The sequence below is a fragment of the Coturnix japonica genome, chromosome 3 (assembly GCF_001577835.2).
Source record: "Coturnix japonica isolate 7356 chromosome 3, Coturnix japonica 2.1, whole genome shotgun sequence".
NCBI classification, from domain to species: domain Eukaryota; kingdom Metazoa; phylum Chordata; class Aves; order Galliformes; family Phasianidae; genus Coturnix; species Coturnix japonica.
Window position 1 is genome coordinate 60,566,424 of NC_029518.1, and position 26,292 is coordinate 60,592,715.

At 42.8% G+C, this 26,292-nt stretch overlaps 1 protein-coding gene across 2 annotated transcripts in view; it reads left to right on the plus strand.

Annotated features, from left to right (window-relative positions):
• The first annotated feature begins 470 nt into the window (after positions 1-470).
• METTL24 (methyltransferase like 24) overlaps positions 471-26,292 on the plus strand; it is a 38,539-nt gene continuing 12,717 nt past the window's right edge. Inside the window, exons 1-4 of one of the 2 annotated variants that reach the window (XM_015858723.2) lie at positions 471-754; positions 14,231-14,329; positions 16,828-16,967; positions 21,489-21,717. In XM_015858723.2, the coding sequence (XP_015714209.1) occupies positions 494-754; positions 14,231-14,329; positions 16,828-16,967; positions 21,489-21,717 (729 nt within the window). In that variant the 5' untranslated portion in view covers positions 471-493. Of the gene's footprint in view, positions 755-14,230; positions 14,330-16,827; positions 16,968-17,134; positions 17,315-21,488; positions 21,718-26,292 lie in introns of those variants that run through there. The other variant, XM_032443522.1, reaches the window with a different exon arrangement.

Below are 26,292 nucleotides of genomic sequence, written 5' to 3' on the forward strand. Positions count from 1 at the left end.
AACCTGAACCTCCCTTGAGACTTGTGCAAGGCCAGCACTGCAGTCTGAGCTTGGTGGTGACGAGGGGCTAGATGTAGGGATGGAGCTTTCTGCCCGAGCTATACAACCACAGCAGAACAGCATCCAAACCTTTGTTAGATACAGAAAAGCCTCTTGTCTTCTGCTCAGATTTATTTATTAGAACACACCCTCTTCAAGCTTTCCCCAGTTTCTCAAGGTTTAAACTTTGACAGAGTTTTAAAGTGAGTCCGGGCTCTTCCCACTCTTCGAGCCTTGCTTTTCATACTCCTGCCCTTAAGACCTGCCCCACAGCCTTACCGCCCACCACCCCCTCTCCCGGCCCCACCGCCGCCCCTTCCCCCGACGAGCTTCGGTGCGCGGGGGGCAGCGCGGCCCCTCCCCGGCCAGCCCCGCTCGGGGCGGGGTTTCCCTACTTTTCAGGCCGGCCGCGGGCCCGACCCGCCGGCGGTATGAGCCCTGCGGCGGGGCAGCGATGCCCAAGGAGCGGCCGCTGTGGCGGGGGGCGGCCTTCCGTCTTTGCGTGCTGTCGGCCGCGCTGCTGCTGTGCCTGCAGCTGGCCGTGCGGCGCTCCTGGTGCCCGGAGGAGAGGCCCCGGCTGCCCGCCGTGCCGGCGTCGGGCCGGGCGGTCCCTCAGCCCCGCGACGCGGCGGTGGTGCCGGGGCGGCGGCGGGTGACCTACGTGAGGAGCGGGCGGCGGGGCGGCCGGCCCGGCTGCTGTCCTCCGGGCAGGAAGGTAGGGTAGGGCTGGAACGGGCGGGGGGACCACGGGCAGCCCCAGCTCGCAGGTGCCCCGCTTGGTTTCTGGCAGGAACGAGAGGGTTGGGATCTTTGTGGGGTGTTCTTGGCAGCCTTGCTGCTTCAGGGCTGGTGCTTTGTGGGAAGCTGGTACTGCCCTGTGGGAATCGCACTGCTTATCCCTTGGGTTAGATGGTCTTTGTGGTCTTTTCCACCCTTAAATGTTGTTGCTTCTATAAGGACTACTGGCCTTGCAGTGTGCTTTGATGTTGGCACCTGGGTCTTGCAGTATCAATTCTTCTGATTTTTGAGGCTGAGTTACTTGGTGTTTCCCCAACATCCAGATTTTGAGTGATTGTAACTCCAGGGAAGCTGTGGTGCCCCCTCCCTGGATGCACTTAAGGCCAAGTTAGATGGGCCCTGGGCAGCTGAGGCTGGGACTGGGTGGGCTTTGAGGTCCCTTCTAACCTGAGCCGTTCTGTGATTCTAATGATGGAATAATTTCAGCATTTGTATGAAAACCAATTGTGACCATGTGAATTCAGGTCGTTTTTAGAAAGCATGCACTAAGCATAGCACTGAACACAGGAGACCAAAGTAAAGCATACACTAAACCAACATTACTGTTTTCTTGAGGAAATCCTAAGTTGGGACCCAGCAATATGAGAGTGCTCACCATGTGGCTGTTTGTATCAGCATCCTTCCAGCCATGCAGAAAGACACCTGGCTAGGACACAGAGATTTGGGCTGGGGAAGAGGGGCGGAACCCCAAGAGCAAGGGCCAGCCAGCTCAGCTGTGCCAGGGTGAGGTTGCATTTCACCACAGTTTTTAGATGTTTTTCTGTCTGTTTGCAAAGCAACATCAGTTCATTTCTGAAGTCTACAGAGGCTTCCAGAAGTGTTTTCCCCCACTGGTGGTTTTGTTGCTGTTGGAATATATTGTGATGTGTAAGCCAGCAGGATGGCAGTAATAAAAAATCAGCAAGGGCCAGCTTTGCTCTGTTTCCTCAGTGCCATTTCATTACAGCTCTGCTTCCACTTACATCACTGGCATAAAACAAAAGACCGATGAATGGAATATTTCCATAGGTCTAGTTGAATATGTTATTTTCTTGCCATATAAAAGAAATTGCAGTGACGTGCGGGGAAATTATTGTTGACTACTTGGAATCGTGTTAAAGCTTTCTGAAGCAGAGCTGTAGCTAAGCAAACAGCACCAAAAGGGAGGAAAGCCATACCCAGGGTATGTGCAGGGTCACCAACCACCAGACCAGGCTGCCCAGAGCCACATCCAGCCTGGCCTTGAATGCCTCCAGGGATGGGGCATCCACAACCTCCTTGGGGCAACCTGTTCCAGTGTATCACCACACTCTGTGTGGAAAAGTTCCTCCTAATATCTAACCTAAACCTCCCCTGCCTCAGTTTATTATTCTTATGATTAAAAAATAATAAAACCTTATATTTGGAATTTGAAATAACAGCAAATTCTTATCACAGTGGTTGTGGTGAGAAGTTATGGTAGGCTCTTGTGTTTTGAAATGGGAGGGGAGGAGAACTTTTCAATGAGTCTGGTTTGGAGCAGTTGGATTTACTTGACTTTTGGACAGATTTATTTCTGTGTAGGCGGAAGAAAAAAAAAATGCTTTTACATGGTGCAGTGCAGTTATGCACAAAAAGCAAACAACAACAAAACCCATCAGCTATTAGTCTGGGCAGATGTTTTAGGTTCCTGTAGCTCTACTTGCTGAAGTCTCTACTTGCAGTCTCAGATGCTGTCTCTCTGATAAAAACTGAGGTCTGACTTCTTGCACTCTGACCAGCTTTAGCTAGATTTTGTATTCCAGAGTTCCTTGAATGTGCTCTTGGTTTAATGCTACTAACCCTGGGCTGTAGCCGTAGGTGTATTTTCTGAAAGGGTGCCTGCTGTGAGAATAGAAGCAAAGTACTAAATTTAGTTTTAAAGCTGTAGTATCAGCAGTAAATCTTTGCCTCTTGAAGCTATTGAAAGGTGGGGGAGTGCACTACATGTCTACCTATATACCCAAGTGAACCTGATGTCGTTTTGGATGCTCTTTCACATCTATGGGTATAAGAATATTTGCTTTAAGTGACTGAAACCTGAGAGTTAGGTTTTGCTGCCTTGGATCATGTTTTATTTGGGATCATAATGTGTTTTGAAACATGAAGCGTCATTGCCTAGAACAGAACAGTTGCATGAGGTTATAGTTCTATAGGTATTACTTGTGTGCATTTGTGGTTTTGTTCTTCTTAAATGTAGGCTAATTCATTTTTGTTTGTTGTTTTGCTTTTGTTTCCCTCTCTAAATAGGGATAGAGTAATAGTGCCTACTGCTTCTCTGTAGTAATGACTGCTATGGGCTTGTCTTTAATGCAGTAATATCTGCAGAGTGGTGGGGGAATAAGTGGTTTGTATGCTGTAACTAATATCGCAGGTTCGAAATGACTTCATGTGATTTAGCATTATGTTCATGCTAAAACTTTCCTTTAAAACTACATTTAATTTTTACTTTGAAAGTGGTAATGCTACTTTAGGTGGTATGTAGGGCTTCTGTAAAAAGTCATTTTGAATTCTACACATCTACAAAGCAAATGTATTAGGTGTTTTCATGGTCTACTTGTATGTATATTGTCTTCATGCTGACTTTGTTAAAGATCTATACAACTTTGGAAGCTGCTTGAATAGGGAATTACACTGCATCTTGATGAGCAAGAGCCACAATTCTTAAGGAAAACTTGAGAAGATTCAGAATGAGAAAACTCATTCCAAAGTCAAATAATGTCTGTCACAGAGTGGCTAATGTCTTAGATTTTACAATTTGAATCACAGCTGTGATTTGGTTGCAGAACAGTGGTGCAATGCTGAAGAGCTGGATATTATTTATTCTTTGCATCATTGTTAGTTCTGGACTCTTCCGAGCTGATGACCTCAAATGGAAGGAAAGAATGTGGAGAGGTACAGGAAGAACCTCTAAGGAAAGCCTGAAAGAGCCAGAAGTTGCTTTAAGCAGGAAAAAAAGTAGGTTATAAGAGGCGTGTGCTTAAACTTGTCCAACTGAAAAAGAATTTAGTATTTTGGAAGTGAATAACGACCAATTATTCTATAAGTCCACTGCAAGTGGGACGAGAAGTAACTGGTTTAATTTTCAGGCAAGATGTTAGGATAATATTTTAACTTTCCAGCTGGGTAAGCAAAGGAAAGGCTCGCAGAAAAAGCATGAAGTTTGGTGAGTAACAGCAAAGGTCTTATTTATGCTGCAAGGCACAGAAGTAGAGCTGAGTCTGTCTCCTGTGGTCCTTTACCTGCTCTGCAGTTAGAGAAGCAGTCTGGCAGGCAGAATGTGATTGTCCAAACTGGAATTTAGCCTGAACGACCATCTAATGTCAATATAATAAAAAGAGGTAATGGGGTCTTTTAAGACCGTAAGTGGTCATTGCTTTGGCTTAATCCCTCACTAGAGAGACCAGACTCCACCATAATTGTCCTGTACTGATTGAGTAGCCCCAGAGGAAGGAACATTACTCAACAACTTCTTTCCTCCAGTGCTTGGAGGTCTCTTACCAAAGATAAACTGACCTGAAGTTGCTTAGATTGAGTGATTAGCACGAAGTAGCAGTTTATGGCTTCGGGCTATTAGTACCCGGGGAACAGCTACAAGAGCCTTGGTTTTGGTTCAGCTGTTCAAGCTAATGGCACAGACTAAGACAGGTTATCGTGTTTGGAAGAAAACAGCGAACTTTCCTTGATAGCAGTTTTCAACACCAGACAATCGCATGTTGGGAGCCAGTTGCTGTTGCATGGGGGCAGCTGAGGGCACTGAAGGTACCTAAGCATGGAGACCCTTCCTGAAGTCATAAAAAAAAAGCCATGCTTGTGGCTTTTTCAGCTGCAAATGAAGTGTGTTTATAGTAGATCATAACAAGGAGATGGTCATCTTATTTATCACAGTGATGTCACTTGTGACGTAAAGGATCACAAGAATAACCTTGATTCCTACATGCTTTTTATTGCCTAGATTTGCCCTCCATGGATTTTTAACAAGCAGCTGGGGAATGTTATCTTTCAGAAAGTCATTAGAGCTTGATGAGATTTAATTATATCCAGTGATACAGATTTCTTTCAAATACTTACTCAATATTTTCTCTCTACTGTAAAGAGAACAACGTTTCCTAGAGAGCTGTTTCACAGGAAAGGTGTTTTTTGTTCTTTTTTTTTTAATAATTAATTTCACTGTTTAAGAACGTAACCCAGAGATAGAGGTAGAAATTTCTCCTGCTGATGTTTTTTTTTTGTTGTTACAGAACTGGCTGTTTTAACAGTTGCTCCAGCTTTTCCTTCAGCCAAGCATAATGTATAGGCCTGATGTAGAAAGTGAGACTGTCGTCACAACTGTGGTAGTGAGTGTAGGAAGGAAACCACACTGCCTCAATCCCACTTGCAGTTCTTAGCTCAATCTATTGATATGGGGTTGCTGTCTAGGAGGCAGGAACGTGGTAGCTGGGATAAGTAGAAGCCTCAAGATTGTTCCTATGCATTGCTGACCTTTAGCTTGTGTTTTCTCGTTTTTTCCTTTTTATGTGAAGAGCCTTCAGTCTGGAGCTTGTGAGGGCTTCATCCTAGTGTGTTGTCAACTCAGTCCATATTAGCTGACCAGGATGACCATAATAAAGATTTGTATATTTTTTTTCTTCTGTTTTTTACTATTGTAAAGTATGTATATATGCTGGAACCTGTTACGTTGCTTTACTCACTCTGATGCCGTTGGTGCTTATGTTTCTCTATGCAGAAGTGACAGGCTGTCCTGTTTTGAGTAAACAGACTTTGGAGTGTAATGGAAACTGTGTGCAAATCAACAGAAGCCCTGGGTGACACAAACAGATGCTGCAATTTTGAGTTCACTCTTGTGCTAATACCACAGCAGAAGATGGCTGCAACATTTCCAGCTGCTTATGCAGCCATGAATGGAAGATATTGGCTCCTATGAAATAGCCATGTGTGTTCCTCTCAACTGATCTTTTTCTGTCCTGTCTCTGCCACCTTTTCTACCAGATCTGCTGCTGGCTCAGGCTCCAGCTGCTCCTTGCTCAGACCCTGTTAGCAAATGCTAAATGATGGGGTGGCTTTGGTGACTACTGACCTCACAGAGTGCAGGTGACAAGTCCTGGACCTTAAAGCAATCTGGCTCTGCAGGAACATCTTGATGATTTTCTTTTCCTATAGTTTATGTCCTCCATGACACATTTGTAAATTTTCTCGTCTTTGTGTAAAGATAAACGTAGTAGTTCCAGCAACTGTTACCGTGTGTACAGAAGTCTCTTTTATTACTGATGTCTTCCCCATATGCTCTGCAGATGGGAAGAAAGTGGCTTTGCAGTGCTCTTTGAAATTCGGTAGCTGAGAGCTGTATTGTTTTTATGAAACCTGAATCTGAGAGACCCTTAGGAGAATCCATCTGCCTTAGATTTAGATGCAAAATCTCTCGTCATTAGGTTCTCACAGGCCCTGGATATGAGGTGCGACTTTAGATGCATTACTGTTTATCTTTCTGGAAATGACAAAATCCTGAATGGTTTCCTGTACTGATCTTGTGGTTCTTGCTGACTAGAGGAATGAGACGCTTTGCTCTTCTTGGGGTGTGAATAACAAAGCCTGCAAAGCTTCTTAAAGGGCCTTTGATGAGCCAGTTAGGCAACATATCTCTTAGGGATATCCCTCAAATAAGGGATGCTTAGTGCTTTTAGGGTTTATTTTGATGAAATAAGAGGTCATGTGCTGTTTGTTTGTTTGCTTTGTGACAGACTGGGAAAAATTAGCCTAGACAGAAATGAAAGCAAAGAAGAATGTGCTGGTGATGTAGTGGGCATAGAAGTGGCTGGGGAATGGGTGCAGTTGAAACAATGTTAGAGCCGTTGAGCACAGACGTCCTAGCATCAGATCCCTTTCTGCTTTAACCTCTTCCTGTCCATTCCCAGCCCTCTTCCTCATTCTTGTTGTGGCTTGCCAAATAATTAACTGGGAGCTTGAAAGCTGATGACCTTTATTTACCATCCTCTTTCATGTTTTACAAAGACAGTATTTGAAATTCCAGGGGGAAGAGGTGGCAATGTCTACCAACCGATACAGCATATAATTTTAACTATTATTTGCCACTTAAAGGCCTAAAATGATACAAAATGGTTGAGATCATTCCTGTAGAGTTAGCAGCACTTGTGGTGGGTAGAGGTCTTTAACTTTGTTAGTTCTGATGTGTCTCAGTTTGGACTTCGCTGATTTCTGTTCTGCAGCACTGGAAATTCCAAAGACTGTGAACTTTGTTTCATCTTGAATAGGGCAAAGTAGTCGTCTCTTGTTCATTTTCCCTCACTCTTTTTGAGAAAATTAAACAAGAAGCAATTATGTGTCAATTGGCTGCTGCTGAGTTGATATGTTTCTCTTTAGTTAGATGTCTTGATTAATGGTTTGATCTTGTAATTGTTATTCATTATGAAATCTGTGGGAACTCTGGGTACATCGGGAGTTCATGCTCAAACTGTGTAGCTGATTAGTGCTATGTTCTGTGTAGCGTTTAGAATTGGTGATAAGACATTGGAAAATACCCTTTGCTGAAAAGAAGACACATTTGCCCATGTGTCTTCTGTGAGCTTATGATGTGTGGGTCTAAACCTACTTATCTTGAACAAAAAATACATGAAAATCATCTGCTTTGAAAGAAGCTTGATTTCCTTCTTATAAATTGAGAAATAAATGTGAAATCTTACATTTAAACCCCTAGCAACCTGTAAGCCAGTTCTCATTCCTTTTCTTGGTAGAGGGAATTGATTGCCCAATGTGTGGCTGTGCTTTCTTTGAAAGACTTTTACTTAGACTACTCTCCATAGTCTAGAGCTAGAATCACATTAAAAACAAGCAAGAGAATATGTAGACATTTTAAGCTAGTGTGTATTTCATTCTAGGATGCTCTATCATCTTGTTTTATTAACTAACACATGCATAAAATAGGAAGCTGTTGAAGGCATAAGTGAGGTTAGGCTGTTAGTCTTCCCTAGCTGCCCAGCAAAACCCAGTATGATCAAGTGGATGGGTTGTCTGTTGAGGGACAGAAGCCTTTAGGACCCTGTCATATCTCTTTGTCTGTCTCTTTTAAGGTTTTATGCTGTGAAATCTAAATGCCTGCACAAGTCCTGCAGCCTTTCATTTTACTTGCTTGTAAGAATGAATATTTACTTACTCTACTGTATTACAGGTGTCCAATTCCAGCTTGTTCCCTCTCCTTCTCCCTAGGCCCAGAAGAGGAGTGGGTCCTATGTTTTGCTTATGGCCATGGTATCTCATATTTTCTGACTGAAATTCAGGGCTATATAGATCTACTGATCTTCCACTGGTGTGGATGCATTGCCACCACAGGCTGGTGGTGAAAGAATTTTCTGATGCTCCGAATTGCTCTTTAGGTTGGGAAGTGAGTGGATTGGTTCCTTAAAGACATTTGTACTCTGCTTGGAAGAGGAGGAAAGCTGTGCAAGTATGAAACGCTCTTATTCCTGTGGAATTGTTTTTCCTTTAAATCACTTTTCTTTTTTGGCCAGTCCTTAGCCTCAGGCAAAGCCTGCTGAAGCCAGTGCATAGGCTGCTCGAGACGTCCCAATCTTTACATCATGATTAGAGTGCTGGAATTTGCACAGAATAAACTCAGCTTATCTGGCTAGCTGAATGTTTACTGATAAAGTCTCTTTGTTGTGGGCGGTGTTTTGAATATTGAGATGAAGCCAGCTCAGGGGAAAATAGCTATTTTTTTTCCCACCTCTGTAGTATGGTTTATGGCACCTCTCATTTTCTAAACCAGAGAACTTCCTTTAAAGCTGTTAAGCATGCTGATTGAAACCCCCAGTTCTGACTCTGCTTAGCATAAGTCTGAATGTGACAAACAGTGGCCAGTGATTGCTATGTCTGTTCCTGGCTGTCCTTATCCTTAAGTGCTGGCACATAGGCACTGCAGATAATTCAGTTGATTAACTATTAGACTGTTAGAACTGCTTCAGCAGTGTTGAGAATTTGCCTCCATAAATTTCAGACCATCCTAGCTCCTGCTCTCATCTCCATCAGATGAGTTACCACTCTGTCAGCCACTGGATAGTGCAGGAATACATTAGAAGAGGCACTTTTGTAAGTGCCTATAGAATGACATTTCATCTAGTGCTCTGGATGCCTTTTGTGAGCCATGGGCCTGCTCCCTGCCTGCTGCCCGTGTGTTGCCGGAGCCTGGGTCTGCCATTGGGTTTACAGAGGGCTGGCAAGCTGCTTCCCAACACCTGTGCTCTGCTGAAGCCAGGGGTTCGAGTTGGATTCAGCAGAGCATTAGTCACTCAGTCTTCAATGCATCCAGCCCGGCCTTGTTAGTTTTGGAAAGGCCTCTGAACTTTCCCAAAGCCGTGTTTTAATTCTTTGAGCAGTATAAATTCTGTTACTTAATGGCGGTGCCAAGCATCTTTATTTCTTTGTTTTCTTTCTTTTCCTGATACGTGCTTTTTATATGAGGTACTTGTTTTGGTGGGAAAGGCCCAAAGTTAAAAGCAGAATGTGAAAGAGTGTGGAAGTGGGCTGTACCCTGGGGCACGTGCTGGCCTTGGTGCACTGTAGGAGATGTGGGCCTTGCCAGGCCTGGGGAATTCACAGGACACAGAAGTTGTGCTCTAGGTGCAAGCTTCAGGCCTGGGAAGTGAGCACTGGTGGTGGGCTGTCAAGTCAAGCTATGGGGTGACACTCAGAGCAAGCTGCCTGTGGACTCTGCCACCAGCAAGCAGAGTTAGCAGCACCCCATAGGAGGGGATAGTGCCCAGAAGGTGAGGGAAAGCCAGGTGCATCCTAGGGGATCCCTGTTCGGTATAATAAAACACACCCAACCTGACACACAAACACCTCTGGGTATTAAAATTCTTCACGCGCAAGTTGTGTCAAAACCTCATTTAAATTTAAGACATCTCCTTATTAATGCAGAAAGCGCTTCTGTCACATTGCCATTTTCCATCAGCAGGATTTAATTTTCTAAGTGGCCTTGCTGCAGGGGAGAACCTGCCTCTATTAATTAGATTGCTTGCTCATCATGGCGCAAGGCTTCTATTGCTCAGCATGATATTCCACGGTCAAATCTCAGGATAGAGCACATCAGTTTGATGGCACTGGGGCCCATCTGTGGGATGGACTCTGTATGTGGTCAACTTGTTGCACAGCATGCAGCTGGTACCTACAGGGAACAGAGCAATTCCTCTGTGACTGGCTAGCGAGACAGCTGTGTGCCTGCCTGTAGTGCTGTCAGAGATGCTTCTGCTTTAGACAAACTCCAAAATGTGTAAAAGAAATGAAGATAGAAATAGGGAATTCAAAAGATTTTCTATATGAATTTTTTGCAGTTCATTGTGGAGCTCTTGCAGTTCTTGAAAATTTCACTGTAGGATTTTTTTTTTGTGTGTCTGAGGGTCTGATCTGGGTTTCCTCATCTCTGATGTTAAATGTCTATGGGGTGGATTCATCTCAGCCAGTCCTCTGCACTGCCTTTGCAGTTAATGGAAAGAAATGGAGGTTTCCAGTGTGTGATTCATCTTTCTTATTTTAGGCATCTACTCTGTAGTGAGATGAATCACACCCCTAAAGAGCCTGTCTGCCTCATCTGTCTTGTCAAATAACAGCTTTCCAGCTGACTGTGGGAGTGTGGTCCCAGGCTGTCCTCGCAGTGTGAGTGTTCTTTCACTCCTGGCTCTTCCTTGGAGTCAACCAGCTAATTGCCTCCAAGAATGTGGGAGTTCATCAGGGAACATTCGCTGCTGCAAGAGCTATGCTGCCGTTAGCATAGCAAGCAATGTACCCAGTTTGGCTGCCCTCACCTTCAGCTGCTCTCCCACACATCTCAGCAGCCTTTGCTTTGCTGGGTACATATCTCCTTCAAATGCTGACACTGCTCAAGGAACACTTGAACTGAAAGCACCAAAACCCACAAAACTGTATGCTCAGGGGCTTCAGAGGTAGCCCAAAGAAGATGCCCCAATCCTGTCAGTCATGTCTAGGGGCAGTCGTCTCTAGCTTTCAGGAATGTGATCCTGTAAATACATGTCTGCTTTGTCATTATCTGACACTTGGTAATTTGAATCCTTGAGAACAACAACAGAAAAAATACTGCAAAATTTCACCCAAGAGCAAAAATTGTTCAGCTGTACCCTTCCAAAAGGGGCAAACATAGTGGTTTGCAAGATAAAGCCGGAACAGCTAGAGATGTATGGAGAAGTGTATGTCATTTGTTTCTATGGCTAGCAAATACTTATGGTTATTGATAGAGTTTATTGCCATGAGTGCTTTTCATTCATATTTGGGTCGCTCTTAGTTGCTGCTGTCTAGTCAGATGTTTTTATATTTTTCCCTCATTTAAGTACTGGTGCATGTACTGCCAACTCTTTTCTTTCTTCATTGGAAGCAACAGACTTCTATGCAGGGCACTGGGATTACAAACTTTTTGTTTATGGCTGGTATTTTCTGTTAAATAGGAAGGAGACTTAAAGAATGGAGAAATTAGTTACTACTGGTAATAAAACCAGGGAAAAATTCCTGACTAATTCTGTTTCAGTTCCCAATTCAAGCAGAAAGGAGGGAAAGGACTGGACTGTTTGAGTTACTGGACTGAAACTGTACAGTTGATCAGGGAAGAATTTCATTATTTATACTGCTGTGTTCGAGTTCTGGTTAACCTGTGTTCTGCAGGGAAAAGTAACCACTGATTTTGAGCAGGTAGGTCAAAAAGAAATGTCAGTCTGTACGTGTGAAATAAGTAGAAAAAAAAATCAGACCTTCAAGTGGATCTTCAGCTTTCTTAGTAAAGCAATGGCATCAACTTAATGTGGTTATCTCTTCTGAATGAAAATGTAAGCATCACTCTGGGTAACATCTTTTAGATATCCACTATACGTAAGGGAATGAGGAAGATGGTGTCTGATATTGCTTGTGATAAAGTCTTTCTGAAGACTGGTGTTTTTTCTTACAGTGCTAACCTCAGGTCGTGTGCTTGTAAATGAAACAACATATATAGAGAGATGCTTCAGGATATTTAGGAGGATATTTTTAAGTGGTATTGTAACTTTCCAGGAATAAGCCTTTTTTTCCCAAAGCAGCTGGTTCAGAGGAGCCTCATACCTTTTGTTTGCAGAGCTCATGGGAGCAAATGCTGTAGAAGAGGCTGAAAATCAGCTGAAAATCCATCAGCAAGGGTTACTGATGGAACAGGGAACAGCAGCTTCAGGAAGGCATTTGGTCAGCCCTGAGCATGGCTGTACTGCACTGTCAATATCAGCAGGTTACCCCCCTGCAGGAGACCTGTTTCAAGTGGTGCGCTCTGTTTTCAGCCCCATCCACCATCCCAAATCTTATTGTAGTGTAATGATCGAACTGCTTGGTGTGGGTGTTCAGCAGGTGTCAGAGCAGATCTCTCAGATGTATTCATTAACGAATGGAAATGGGCTTCTTCATTGCAAGGAGCCAGGGATCAAGGGGGGTGTTTTGAAGCTATTCAAAACCATTGCCATGAATTGGGAGCTCTGTTCTAATCAGTCACAGAAGTAGCATTTGTGTGGTGCTCATACATGTAAAGAAACTGATTTATTTTATTATTTATTTTGCATGTGTGTGTGTGTGTATGAAACTGACTTAGTAAGCCACTGGGCTTTTTTATCTTCCTTTTTGTGTGTTTGTTGGTAAGTTTTAGAGACCTACCATTGGGAAGGCAATTTGTCATCTTGAAAATTTTAAGCAGCTGAGAATAAGCCATAGTACTTCTCTGGTAAATGAACCTTACTTGTATGATTAATTAAAAGGGTTCTGTTTTGTTTCTTTTCCTTTTTCTTCTCTGTTCTCACACTGGCTACCCTGTAATTCTGCTTCCTAATGAGGTACTTCTCATACAAATAGATTGTGGAATAACGGGGCTCAGATGTTTAGGTGTCGGGGGTTTCTTTTGCTTGAAAACGATTGTCAGCCTTCATTTTCTTTTCAACTTTCGAGCCTGTTGAAACAGCAGCATTCCTGTCATTGCAAGCGTTATTCAGCCGTGTGAACTGTGACTCATTCTGAAAGATTACACACTTCTGCCTCCCGAGTGTGCACCTATCCTCCTGCTGTGCTAGTTGCTTGCAGGCTGCTGTCTGAAAGCAGTGTCTCAGGCAGGGTACATGCTGCTGCAGAGCTTTTCAGCTGCCTGGCATTTGGCATGGTGCTGTGCAGGATGTAGGAGCCCCTGGCTATTGCAGGCAGCAGGCTTCAGGGTGGGAGATGCTACTTCTGTCTATTTCTGGAAAAAAAAAAAATTATTAAATATCCTTTTCAACATCTTTTTACAGCAAAACATAACAATATAAAAAATAAAGAGCTCACCCTGAAGGAACAATAACCCTCATATGGACCTTCTGGCTGCCGTTCATTCCAGCCTGTTTACTTAGTCTAAAAAATTACTAGTTCATAGTATCAGCTCAAGGCAAACCCCATCGGGTCCAAGGTTCTCTTTTATCATTTCTGTTTTCTGGTTTTGCCTTCTCTTTTTCTTTTCTGTGTCCCACCCTGGTGTCTGAAGGTGCTTTTTGTCACTACCCAGGCTCACGGTTCCCAGTAGGGCCAACTGCTGCCTTCCATCCAGCACTACCCACCAGCCCAGGTCTTGGGCTGAGCTTCTTACCTCTGCCATTTGACTCCACTCAGGCTAGTGATTTGTTACTTTCTTTTTCCAGAGCTTCCTGTTCATTAAGGAAGCTCAGTTAATCACAACTGATTAAAGGAAAGCTTGATGTTACCTGCCTAGCCATAGCAGTGAGCTATCACACTCAAGGATGAAGAACTGTGAGAAATCAGTCTTAATGCAGTACAACTTAACACTGTGTTTGTATTTCTATCTACATGAGGGTAAAAGGTAACACATCTATACTTCCTAACAGGACAAAAGCAGGCAGAATTTGGAGAAGGTACTGCAGATGGGAGTGAGAGTTCTATTGCTATGAGAGTGCATGCCTAGAAGACCTTTTCTGTTCCACTTTGAGAAGGAACTGTTGTTTCATAAAGTGACAAGATCCCTAAGGTTCAGATCTGATGGGCCTCATGGGGGTGTACAGAGAGCATCCACTACAGCTAGTTCCTTGTTATTAAAACGAGGAGTTGTAGGGCTAAAGGGAGCCACACTGGCGTTTTTCTGGGAAAACAAAGAATTCTGGTGTACCTCATCAGTCAGGTGTTGGGTGCTTTATCACAGTAGTTCAAATGCTACTTTATTCTGGAATAACTTTCAATTGCAGACAAGTCCCTAGGAAACTTTTTATTTGAAATGAAATCTCCTTAATTTGTTGGCTCTTGCATTTTATGCTTGTACTGAGAAATTAATACTGTTCCTTTAAGGTATTTGTTTCATTTCATTTCTATATTTATTTTTGCTTTGCAGACTGTAAGGTGGCACATTGAACTGCAGCCATGGGCAAGTCCAACTCCTTCCTTGAACTATGAAGCCTTGAGGTTCCTGAAGTACATTAGCACTTCTCAAGTAGGTTTTTATTTCAGTTCTGTCTGATACAGTCTGTTCCTTTACAGTTAAGGAAGCTTACACCAAACTCTTTTTGCAATTGCTTTTGGATATAAAACTTATTTCTAAAGTTGCTCAACTTTGATCAACATGAATGTGAAGGTCAAAACTTAGGGTAGAAAGTGTCCATGTGAGTTCTTTGTAGAAACATCACTTCTGCATAGCAACATATGTGATACATGAATTTATTTCCTACAGTAAAAGCAGTAAAAGTACTGGAAGGCCACAGTTCTCACAGAGTGGTTGCTTTAGATATTCAGTAATTAGCCCTTGAATGCAGATGTAATCACACCATCAGTTAGGCTGAAAAGCAGCAAAACCCTCAGGTCACCAAAATGTCATTCATAAAAGAATTTCTTTGTCAGAGCAATGCTTTCAAAGCCGAGACAGTAGACTCACCTGAAACATGGCTGAAAATATTCTGCTCCACCCACAATTGGTACCTGCGAGGGCAGCAGGACAATATCTTACCCTCCAGCTTCTGATACCCCTGGCAAAATGGTCAGAAACATAAAGAGAACGTCTCTTCCTGGCACTGAGTGGACCAGGGACAAGAAAACACAGCAAGAGACCTGTGTAGAGCTGCTTGGTTTACAGTACAGAAGTTCAGGCTGATGAGGCATATTAAGCTGAAAACAGCCCTCATCTCATTGACTTAATGAACAGTGGCAGATGCTGCAAAATTCCACTAGTTGGGGCAAAACCTACAAGGACTTCAGTTAGCAGAGAATTGATTGATTCTGACACAGTAATCAAGAACTTTCATTCCCAGAGTAACTGACCCTGGGGACAAGTGTAAGTGAAAACAAAAAATAAAAAAAAAAGAGAAACTCTTGTTTCTGACCTGGCAGATGTTGAAGAATTAACAGCTGAAGGGCTGATAGGAACATTTCTGGAAATGGGATCCCACTTGCGTAGATGAGCGGAGGCACTTGTTATCTTTGTTTGCTTATCAAGTGTCAGCTAATTACTCTGCTGAAGTTCAGGTTCTTACCGTAGCACAGAGCAGATGACATCAGGAGATGCCATGTCAGCAAGTCAAGGTGTGACCACAGAAAGCTTTTTCTTGCCAGTATCTGGTGACCAGATAAACCACCTTATGTGTGCTGTTTTTTGTGTGATAGCTGTGAGTGGGAGCCCAGAACAAGACACAGAGCCATGCTGCAGCATTTGTAAGTCACTCAACAGATGGGTGATGGTACTAAAGATAGGGTTCAGGTCTTTTGATTTTGGGTTTCATTTTAATATCAAGAGCTGTTAAAATTGCTCCAAGTTCTGAGTGTTGAAATTGCTCATAATAACATGAGTCAATTAAGTGGCAGCATTGAAGGATCGTTTTATTTTTCCATAGAGAGTACATTTTTCTTTCGTGTCTTGAAATTAGTGCTTGTTGTCACAGTGCTGTTTATTCCTTGGTTGTTAAGTGACTGAAGGGAAAGGAGTAGTGGGGTGCAGTGCAAATCATCACTTAAAACTTAGTAAATCCTGAGAGCAGCATGAATAGATGCTTTATTAGCTTTTATGAATTTTCCATGAGAGTTTGGAGCTAAGCTGGAGTGGGGAGGTGGTGATGCAGCATGCAGTTCTGTGAATGTAGTGCTCCACATAATTAAGCGTCTTTAAAAAGTCAGACCTTTATTTACTTATTATGAAGCACATGGTGGAGACTGCCTACCGTAGCAAAGGTTGGATTTCAGCTGTCATTTTCACCCCTGCTCTTGTCTCTGCTGTCATAATTTCCACTTTTTGTTGTTTTTGTTTGGCTGGCTGACAGTGCTACCTCCCATCACTGCAGGCACAGTTAGTGCTGGGTTCAGAGAACAATTTCTGAGTCGTGATGGCCTGGCTGGGCTCCTTGCAGGATCTGTATCGCTTCTCCTTCTGCAGTACTTTCATTCTGACTCTTCTAGCATAAGCCAGCAGAGTACAGAAACATATGTTACGATTCATCTGTTAAGTTAAGCACTTGCTAAAATCCCTTTGTTATTGGATAGGGGCTGTTGCAAGGTCATGGTTAAATCTTATTGGGAGATCCAGGACCCTGCAGGTGTGGTGTACAGCATACATTGCAGTGATGCTGCAATCTGTTATTACTGTGTTGAACTGAGACAGGTTTTCAACATGATTCAGAATGCAGAACCTACAGAATGGTTTGAAAAGGGAAAAAAATAGACATTTTAATGCTGTAATAACATCTTGTCATGAAAACTGATTTCAGGGCATAATGCTAATGTTTAATTATTTGCTTTTTAAACTGCGTTGCTCTTTGGGGGATTATGTAATCCTTGAATTTCACCAAGCGGAACAGACAAACAAGGGAAAAAGCGTTCAAGTTTCCATAGCTGTGCATCAGATTGACAAGCAGATTTAAACAAAACTTCTCTCCACTCTTTACCCAGAAGGCAAATTTAGAAATTAAAAGGTAAGCCTTAAGATGAAACGTTCTTTGATTTCAACAGATTTCATGTGAGCACATGAACCTGAGCAGCCTGAGGGGCAACTCTGAAGCCATGAAGAGGCCCTGGTCAGTCTGTCTTGATGAGAGGTTTAGCCTTATCCACCGGCTCAGAAACAAGCAGTGCCGTCTCTATTCCCTGGGGTAAGTGCTCCATTTAACAGACAGCAGATCTTTCGGCGATGCATTCTAACATCAAAAAGCCTCAAAAATAAATGCAGCACAGGTTGCAGCAAAGCTGTCTGTTAAAATACTGGCTTTGTTCGGGTGTGTTTATTGTGTGCTGATGTGCTTCTGTAAACTCTTCTTAGGGAGAAACCTTTCTGCAAGGAGGGGCTTCATTTTCCTTCACTTTTCTGTCAGTATGAAACCAAATTGCCTAATGGCGAGTAGCAAGTGGTAGTTCCAGCAGAAGAAGATGGAAATTAGTGAGATAAACTGAGAAGCGTACAGCATCTTTCCTGAGCAGAAGTGACTTGCATAATTGCCAGGTACTTCAGCAGCATTACTTACAAAACTTCATTAACTACCCCTGGGATGAAACTGTACATTTCCATATGAGAGAATGTTTGCTGAGAGCTTCAGGGGTGATGTGTGCCGAAGTGATAATAATGAAAGCAGTCGTTGGCTTGATTTTAAAATGTTTACAGTGTGGATGTTGTTTACAGCACCTGAGATTGAAGTCATTGCTCTTGACAGAACTGCAGCCTGTTTCCCTGCCGTTAATACCTCTCCCTCCTGGAAGGATGAGGGAGTGGGTCAGGCCTCTGGTGCTTTGCACTGTGCCTCCATGCACCAGTAGGGCCATCAGCAGGACCTGTGGCCACAGTTATGCTGCCCCACACAGCTTTGCTGTCTTGTGAGCCAGCTCTAGCTTGGAGAATGCTGGAAGACTTCATCTCCCTTGAGCCAGCACAGGCTGAGTTGATGCTGAGCTATGAGGGTCAGACTCCTTAGAGAGTGAGGAGCTCTCAGCTCTTATTCAGCTATACCTGTTGAATATTGCTGGAGCAGATAACAGTGCCACACCCCTTAGTTTGAATCCTGTCTGAGGAGAGGGCACTCCTCTTGAGGAATTACTTTCTGAGTGTTTTTTATAATCCATTTCTAATGATGCTTCCTTGGTTTTAATGCAAAATACAGGTGTGTTTTTTTGTTTTTTTTGTTTTTTTTTCTCTCAGTTTTTCCCATTGCTGTGAAAGTTTAGAGAGATACTGTGTTATCCCATACATAGGATCATATTATACTTTCTCAGCTGCAGTACTGGCACATTGCCACAGGCTCCCTCTGGTATTGTGCAGGGAGGGGTGGGTGCATTTGGTTGGAAAATCAGGTAAGCTGAGCAACCTTCTGGAGGCAGCTGTAGCTTTCCTTTGAGTATAGAGGGAGTCTAATGTGACTGCTGACTTTAGATGTCTTGGCGAAGTACCCATTGTTCAGTGGAATTAACTTGAAGGGTAACATCTACATTACATGCTCATTAATATTGGACCTGAGCTCTGGTGCTAACGTGCTTTTATTGATATTTCTGATATTTTGAAGGACATTTTCGTTGTCAGCCAGATAGAAGGCACAGTTGATTTAATTTATTCTGGAAAATGCAGGTTTGACAGAAAACTGACCAGCACTAAGATAACTTGCTGATGGTTGTAAACAAACCTGAGCTAGTGAGTATATTCCAGTACTTTGTGTAGAGCTGCTCTTGATACAGTACCGATGCCAGACTTTCTGTAGCAGTAGTTCATTAGGCTTAGCAGAGATTGAAACCGATGCTGTCTGTCCCATAAATCATCAGGTACACATGTGCAGTAAATAACCAGCTGTGATGTCTCTTGTGAAGCAGCTCAAAAGTAAAGAAGAAATATTTGGGCTTAAGGAGGAGCAGTTTTTCAGCCTTCAAATTCTTTCCGCAGTCTTTAGAGCTTGTTACTGCATAAGTCTTCTGTCAGACTCGCTTCCTTTAGCTTTATGACAGGCAGAAAAATAATTCTGTTCTGAGCAAGACAAAAATCCCCTTTAAATGTTTTTGTTATCTCATACACTTCATAAAGAGCAAATGGGGAGCAGCTGCTCTCAACAAAGAACTTCCTTAGCAGAAGGGATGGATGGAGGACAAATGTGAAAGTTCAGTGTGAGTGTGGTTGGGAATCCTGAATTAAATCCATAAATCATTAGAAATTGAAGAAAACTTGCTGTTTAGACATTGCCTTCATGTATGCTGTAGAGGAGGTTGCTTGTGAATGGGAGTGAGCAGCATCTGTAATTTCTAGAGGTTTTTTCAGATGAGCATTAGTGGCTTCCAGTACTGGAAGGCAGCGGTGTTTGTGCTTGGGGGCGCAATTTCCTGGTGTGATATGTAATTGCAGCGTGCATTAGTGAGCTGTAGTTATTAGTGCTAAATCTGCTTAGATTAAGCTAAGTCCGTTACAAACACAACAGGCAGGCACTCGAGCTGGGATGATATAAATGAATAGGATATCAGAAACGTAACCATTGAGGTTTAAAGAGTCTTACTGCGGTGCCACTTGAAACCTATTTTAAGAGGCTCTTAATGTGTAGGGGCTTTAGGATCCAGGCAGGGGATGCTTCTTTTTGTTATGAGAACTTAGTTATCTGTCTGGCTTTGAATAAAATTAAAAAAAGAGAGAAAACAATAAGATCAGAAAGGGAAAGCCGGGCCCTAATATACATGCTCTGTCCTGTGGTCCCTTTGGGACCTGGAGCACCCCATGGGAACTGCCTGTGGGGACACAAGCTTTCCTGCTCCTCCTGCGTGGGATGCATTTTCTGCTGCTTTTAAGGCTCACCTTCGCCCCTGCTGCAAGGTCAGTCATCAACCCTTGTCTCTGGAGATGAGTTTTGTCTTCTGTTCTGCAGGAAAAACAGGTTTGTGTCCCTACCATTTTTGATTTATGTTACTGGAGAGAGCAGCTGGTCCCTCCTGATGGCCTCTGTTCTTCTGTCATGTTTCTTAAGGTCGTCGTCTTTTACTTATCTTTTTAAAGTAACACAAAGTCTTCCTTAGGAAGCCTCATTTCTTTACTTCTCTCGTGCTGTGTTCTCACTTGCTGAGATCACATATGAGCCTTGCATTTTTCAGATCTTCTGGAGATGACCTTATTTTGTCTTATAAACGTTTGTGATTGATTAGATATCTCTTCAGGCATAAGCTTGATCTGTTGTCACCGTGTTAGATGATATACCAGCACTTTCTTCACCCTCAAGTATTATTTGTTCTGTTTTACACCACTTTGCAGTCCACATGTGAATAACAATCTGCTCAAAGGCAGCCTGAGGTCTGCCTGCATCAGAAGCATCTGGCCCTCTGGATTGCACAAGCTGCAACTGTTAGAAGTGTGTCACAGATGCATGTGTCCATGGGTTGGTAATAGGCTCATTGCTCTAATGCTGTATTTGACCCAAACAATTTGTATTTTGTTCATTTTTCATCCAGCTTTTCATTCCAAAGGGATTACACTGGTCTTCATTCATCTGTGTCCCTTCTGTAGAATGTTGTATGCAAACAAATGTGCCAATTCACTCAGTTAACTTTGGAACATTTTTCCTAATGTATTTTGAATGTATTAGGAAAAAAATCTGCTCTTCTCCCTCCTACACATCTGTATAGGCTGGAATCATGTGAAATATGATTGTTCTTAAAAGCATGTTATGCCGTTCTTGCAGTCTTCATATCCTTCTGCTTGCCCAGAACTCCTAGAGGGGAAATGGTTCAGCGGAGAAGGCCATGCTATTAGTATGGATTGGAAATTCTCAATTAGTACGACTGGTTGAAGCACTGATTAAAAAACTTGATTACCTCTCCCTCACTACCTGTGTGTGTTTCCAGCAGCATGGTTTTGATTAAGTTTAAGGTTTAGCACATTATTTCCACCATGCTTGGTACAATCTTGTATGGGTAGCAGTGAAGAGGGCATCATATTTTACACAGTGGGGAGTGCCTGCAGGCCAGATATCTGATTACGATAGCAGTGATTTCTTGAATCCCATGTGAATCATTTTGCAGTAGGAAGAGGGAATATGGAATAGTCTCATAAAGCCTGTATTTTCCTTGCAGAGACAAAGGAATGCAGTGACAGGTTTTTTCTATACAGTGGGGCTGTTTGTCTTTCTTCTTCTTTGGGGATCTTTGTGAAATTAGCATTAATCTTTCTTTGAGTGTAAAAACACTTCTGCTGTTGGGAAGGAAGTAGTTTTAAATTCATGTTTTAATTTTCTTGTACATGAAGAAAGAGAGAAGTTTGTTTCTTGTGTCCTGTCCCAGCTGTTGGCCATTGTGGCATGTATAGGCATGGCAGAAAATAAGTCTGATTTTTTACAAAATGGTGTTGTAAATGTTTTAATTATATTTGCTCTTCCATTTCTGTTCCTTTAAATTTCTTTTATCTAAGTACTTATTCCAAATCTTCAGCACACATCATTGCAGTCCATCAGCTTTATTTTCTGATAATCTCCTCAGAATTAGGGTTAGACTGTGCACAGCATCATGGATAAATCCAAAGAAGCAGCATAACAGCTTCTCCACTTTGCTTCAGAAACTAACAAGCTGGATTTTTTTCTTCTTGCATGCCCATGAGTCCTCAGGATGTTCTACTCACTGGTGGGTCTTTTTGCAGCATTAATGATTGCATCTTTTTTGTTTTGTAGACTGGGCAATAATGACAACCAGTTCGAGATCAGCATGGCTAACAGTGGATGTGAGGTGCATCGCTTCGACCCCAGCATTAAGTCAGCACACATCCAGGAGGGTCAGCACCTCTGGTATCATCGCCTGTCCGTTGACTGGAGGGATCCCAACCCAGCCATTGCTGCACACAAACTTCACAGCAACACAAAGAAGCTGGGCACGATATTGAATGAATTTGGACATCAGAAGGTAAGGACTCAGGTGGTTTGGTTTTGACTGTTGTGAAAGCTGCAGAGCTTCATTCTAGAGCAGGGGGTTAGGCCAGATGGCCTGCAGAGGTCTCTTCCAACTTCAACCTTCCTGTGATTCCTATTCTCTCAGGAGCTCAGGTGCTTTCCCAGGTGATCTCCTGACAGTAGGTTTTCTTCAGAAATACCTGCAGTGCATTCCTTTCTGGAGTGTATTTTCTGTCTTGCTTTTTTCCTAACTCTGGTAACAGCCACTTTGTTTTTAAATTGCAAGCCATATGTTTAATACTTTCCTTCTCCTCCCTTGCTTTTTACTTCAGCTGGCTGGTGACACTGAGTGTTCATTTTTCCAGTCCTGTGGAAGTTCTGGTTATTGCCTGAGTAAGATTTCTAAACTACTCCTGCTGCGTAGTTTACAAAGAGAAGAAATATGTGTAACAACAATTAGAAATAGTAATGGATGGGCTGTTTACATTTGCAGGGTCACTGATCCTAATTACAGTCATCAACAAAAACATCCTGTTTTGAAATTGGCAGCACTCTGTTTTTTTAACATTTTTTATTTTTTAAAGGAACTGTAAATATACCAGAAATGTTGGGTTCTCAAATAACTATTGCCAAAAGACATTTGAGGAAGTTCCTGACATGCAGGATTAGGTTGCTTTCAAGAGAGATTTTCCCTCAGAGGATATACTAGTATGAATTGAAATGCTAATATACTTCGTTGCCTGCAGCTACTTCTTCATGTCTTTGTGGTTTTTTTTTGGTGGAGTTTTTTTGTTTTGCTTTTTTTGCTTCTAAATAGGCAGCCTAAGCTAGAGAGAGCTTTTCTGTAGGATTTCCAAAGCAGGCAAGCAGTGCAACATTTGTTTGGTTTGTTACTATAAAATTCAAGCTGTACTTTTCAGTTCATTTCTTGCTTTTCTTTAGCATTTTCTTTTGGTTCAGCTCTTCTGATTGAACCATTTTGAAGAGAAGAACAGAAAAAGCAGCTTTTTTTTCTGCTTCTTAGTCATTCTGTAATTGTACTAGGTTGTGCATTAGTGAAACATCTGGGGAGAGAGAGATGACTTTCCTTTGACGTATGCCTTACATTGATTGTTTTGATTGTAGAAGAATCAGTCACAAAGGAAATGATTAATGACCTGATCCAGAAAAAGCATGTGAATGTTGTGATATAGCAGACCTTGCTGGGAACAGCTGATTGTTTATCATGGACTGGTACAGAGTGTTTGTGAGACCTACTGTGAATTACAGGAGTGTAGTTATGAATTCTGAGCCTATAGCTTTTAGAGTGAAAACTGCCTGAAAGCACCCAGCTGGAGGGCATTCCAGAACCAGTGCACACAACATGTGGGATCGAGGTTTTCTGAACAGCAGAGTTTATTTTAGTGTGTTGGCATGTTGTGATCACCACACATGCCTCTTAGTCTGTGATCATTCAAGCTGCTCCCCTGTGCAAAGTTGTGGCATTAGTGAGGTCAGGAACTGACTTTCCCCAGCAAGTGTACAGCCATTACATACCTCACAGTCCTCTGACAGAGTCATAGGATTGTTTGAGTTGGAAGGGACCCTTAAAGGCCACGTAGTCCCACTCTCCTGTAATGAACAGGGGCATCTACAGCTAGATGAGGTTGCTCAGAGCCCTGTCCAACCTGGCCTTGAATATCTCCATTGAGGATAGGACTTCAGCCACCCCTCTGGGCAACCTGTTCCAGTACTTTACTGCCTTTAATGGAAAAAAAAAAATCTTGTATCCAACCTAAATCTCCCCTTCTTTAGCTTGAAACCATTTCCCCTTGTCCTATCGCAACAGACCTTCCTAAAGTCTTTCCTCTTTTTCTCTTATAGTCCCACTTTAGATACTGAAAGGCATCTTTAAAGTCTCCCCAGAACATTCTTTTCTTCAAGCTGAACAGCCTGACCTCATAGTGGAGGTGTTCTGTCCCTTGGATCATTTCTGTGGCCCTCCTCTAGATGTGCTCTAACAGTTCCACATATCTCCTGTTCTGAGGATTCTGCCTGTGCACACAGTTCTCCAGGTGAGGCCTCACCAGCACAGAGTAGAGAGGCAGGGTCACCTCCCTTGACCTGCTGGCCACGCTTCTTTTGATTCAGCCAAGGATATAGTTGGCTTTCTGGGCTGTGAGGGCACATTGCTGGTTCACATGCGACTTACCATCTTCCAGTTTCCCAAATTTCTTTTTGGCAGGGCTGCGCTCAATCTTTTCATCCCTCAGCTTGTATTGGTAGTGAGGGTTGCCATGACCCAGGTGCAAGAATTTGCAGTTTGCTTTGATGAACCACATGAGGTTCTCCTAGATCCACTGCTTGAGCTTTTCTAGATCTGTCTGGATGGCATCCCGTCCCTCAGACATGTCAGCCACACCACACAGCTTGGCATCATCTGCAAACTTGCTGAGGGTGTACTTGATCCCACTGTTGATGTCACTGGTGAAGGTACTAAAGAGCATCGATTTCAGCACTGACCCCTGTGGGACACCACTCATCACTGATCTCCATCCAGACATTGAGCCATTGACCACTATTCTCTGGGTACAATCTTGCAATCAGCTCCTCGTTCACTGAAGAGTCTACCCATCAAACTCATATCTTTCTGATTTAGAGAGAGGGATATTGTGGAGAACTAAGGCACCTTACCGAAGTCCAGATAGAATCTATCACTAGCTCTTCCTTTGTCCAGTAGTGCAGGTATGCCATCATAAGAGGCCACTAGGTTGGTCAGACAGGACCTGCCCTTGGTGAAGCTATGCTGGTTGTTTTACATCACCTCCCTGTCTTCCATGTGCCTCAGCTAGCTTCCAGGAGGATCTTTCCCAGCATAGAGGTGAAGCTAGGTCAGGAGTTCTCTGGGGCATCCTTTCTGCTTTTCTCAAAAAAAAATCTGATGGTGCCTTTTTGCCAGTTACCAGGGAATTGACTTGACCACAATGTATTTTCAGATAAAACTGAGAGTGGCTTGGCAGCTACATTAGCTAATTCTCTCAGGAGTCTTGGATGCATTTATTGGGACCCATAGACTTACAGATGTTCAGATTCCTCAGGTGGTTGCAAACCTGATCTTTGCTTACAGTGGGAGGGACATTGCTCTCCCAGTCCCCACCTTCTGACCCATCTGCTTGAGGGGTGTGTGAAGAGCAGTTGCCAGTGAAGACTGAGGCAAAAATGTTGAGTACCTCAGCCTTCTCCTTGTCCATTGCTAATCAGTCTGCCTTTATTGTTCACTGTAGTGGGAGTAGGCATTCTTGGGTTTTCCTTTTCTGGTTGATGTACCTGTAGAAGTCTTGTTCTTTGTGCCCCCTGCCAAGTCCATTTAGTGTTAGGCTGTGGCTGTCTAACCCTGTCCCTACACAGCCTAGCAGCATCCCTATACTCCTCCCAGGATACCTGTACCTACTTCACATTTGGGAAATACCCAAAGAATTCTACTTACATCATCCCACTTGGTTTGTCTCTGCTTGAAGGGCAGCCTGAGAGGCTGTTTGCATTAAGACACCAGTAAGCTCCAATTTATGACAAGGACATCAAAGTAAAAACCGTGTCATTCACATTTTCATTCTTCTAGTGAATATAACTGGAATGTTCCCATGATTAAATAAGTAAGCTAATTCAAAACAGTTTCTAGAATATTTTCCAAAGTACTTTTTTTTTTTTTTTTACTTAGTTAGAAATTTAAAACACGTTCTTCATTCCATTCTTTGTAATTTTAAAAATCCTTATGCCTACCCTCAAAGCTGCTCTGTTACCACATCAAGGCGGGAATTCCATGCAACGTCATTTGAAGTTAATGCCTACTTTTCTCCTTGCTTTTATTCTTTAAGATCTGGGATTTGATCCAAGACCCTCCAAGTGAATGAGAACATTTCCACTGATGTCAGGGACTTTGGATTGAGCTGTTGAAATGGGGGCAGACAAGACCTCCTGTAGTTCTTGACACTATAGTCTTGAAAAGAAACCGTGCATTTTGGGCAGTTTGAGGGGCTTGTCTTCAAGGACATCAAAGAGCTTCACAGGGTTATTTCCCCACTGTGGCTTGCATGAGAGCACAACTGCTGTTGTTTAGTTGATGCTGGGACCCCTTCAACAGAAGTGGAAACTGTTATCATGACAAGGAACACAAGCAGGTCTTTTGCTGTTAGAGTGGATTTGAGAAAGCATTAAAAGAACTTGATCTTTCTAAAACACTGTGTGACATAGCAGTCTTAGTCCTGAGTGGAATGTAAATAGCCTGGAGGTGGAGGAATCATCTAATACTATAATAAGATGAGATTGAAAAAGGAAACATGCAGTCAGAGTGTTTGGGGAACCTATGTGAAAGAGAGAAGTCTTTTAAGTGCTGGAATAATCTCTAAAGGCTGTAGAGAGTTCTGTTTCCTGGATGTAAATCTAGGCTGAAAATTTAATGGTATAGGATTTGAGATCAGTATTTTATTGGCTCTGGGAGTGATGTGAGGGTAAAGATTAAAGTAAAAAATTGATCTTTCTTTTGCTGCATATGGATGTATGGAATCTCTATAGTACACTGCTGATAAATAGTGAAGAAAAGCCACTGAAT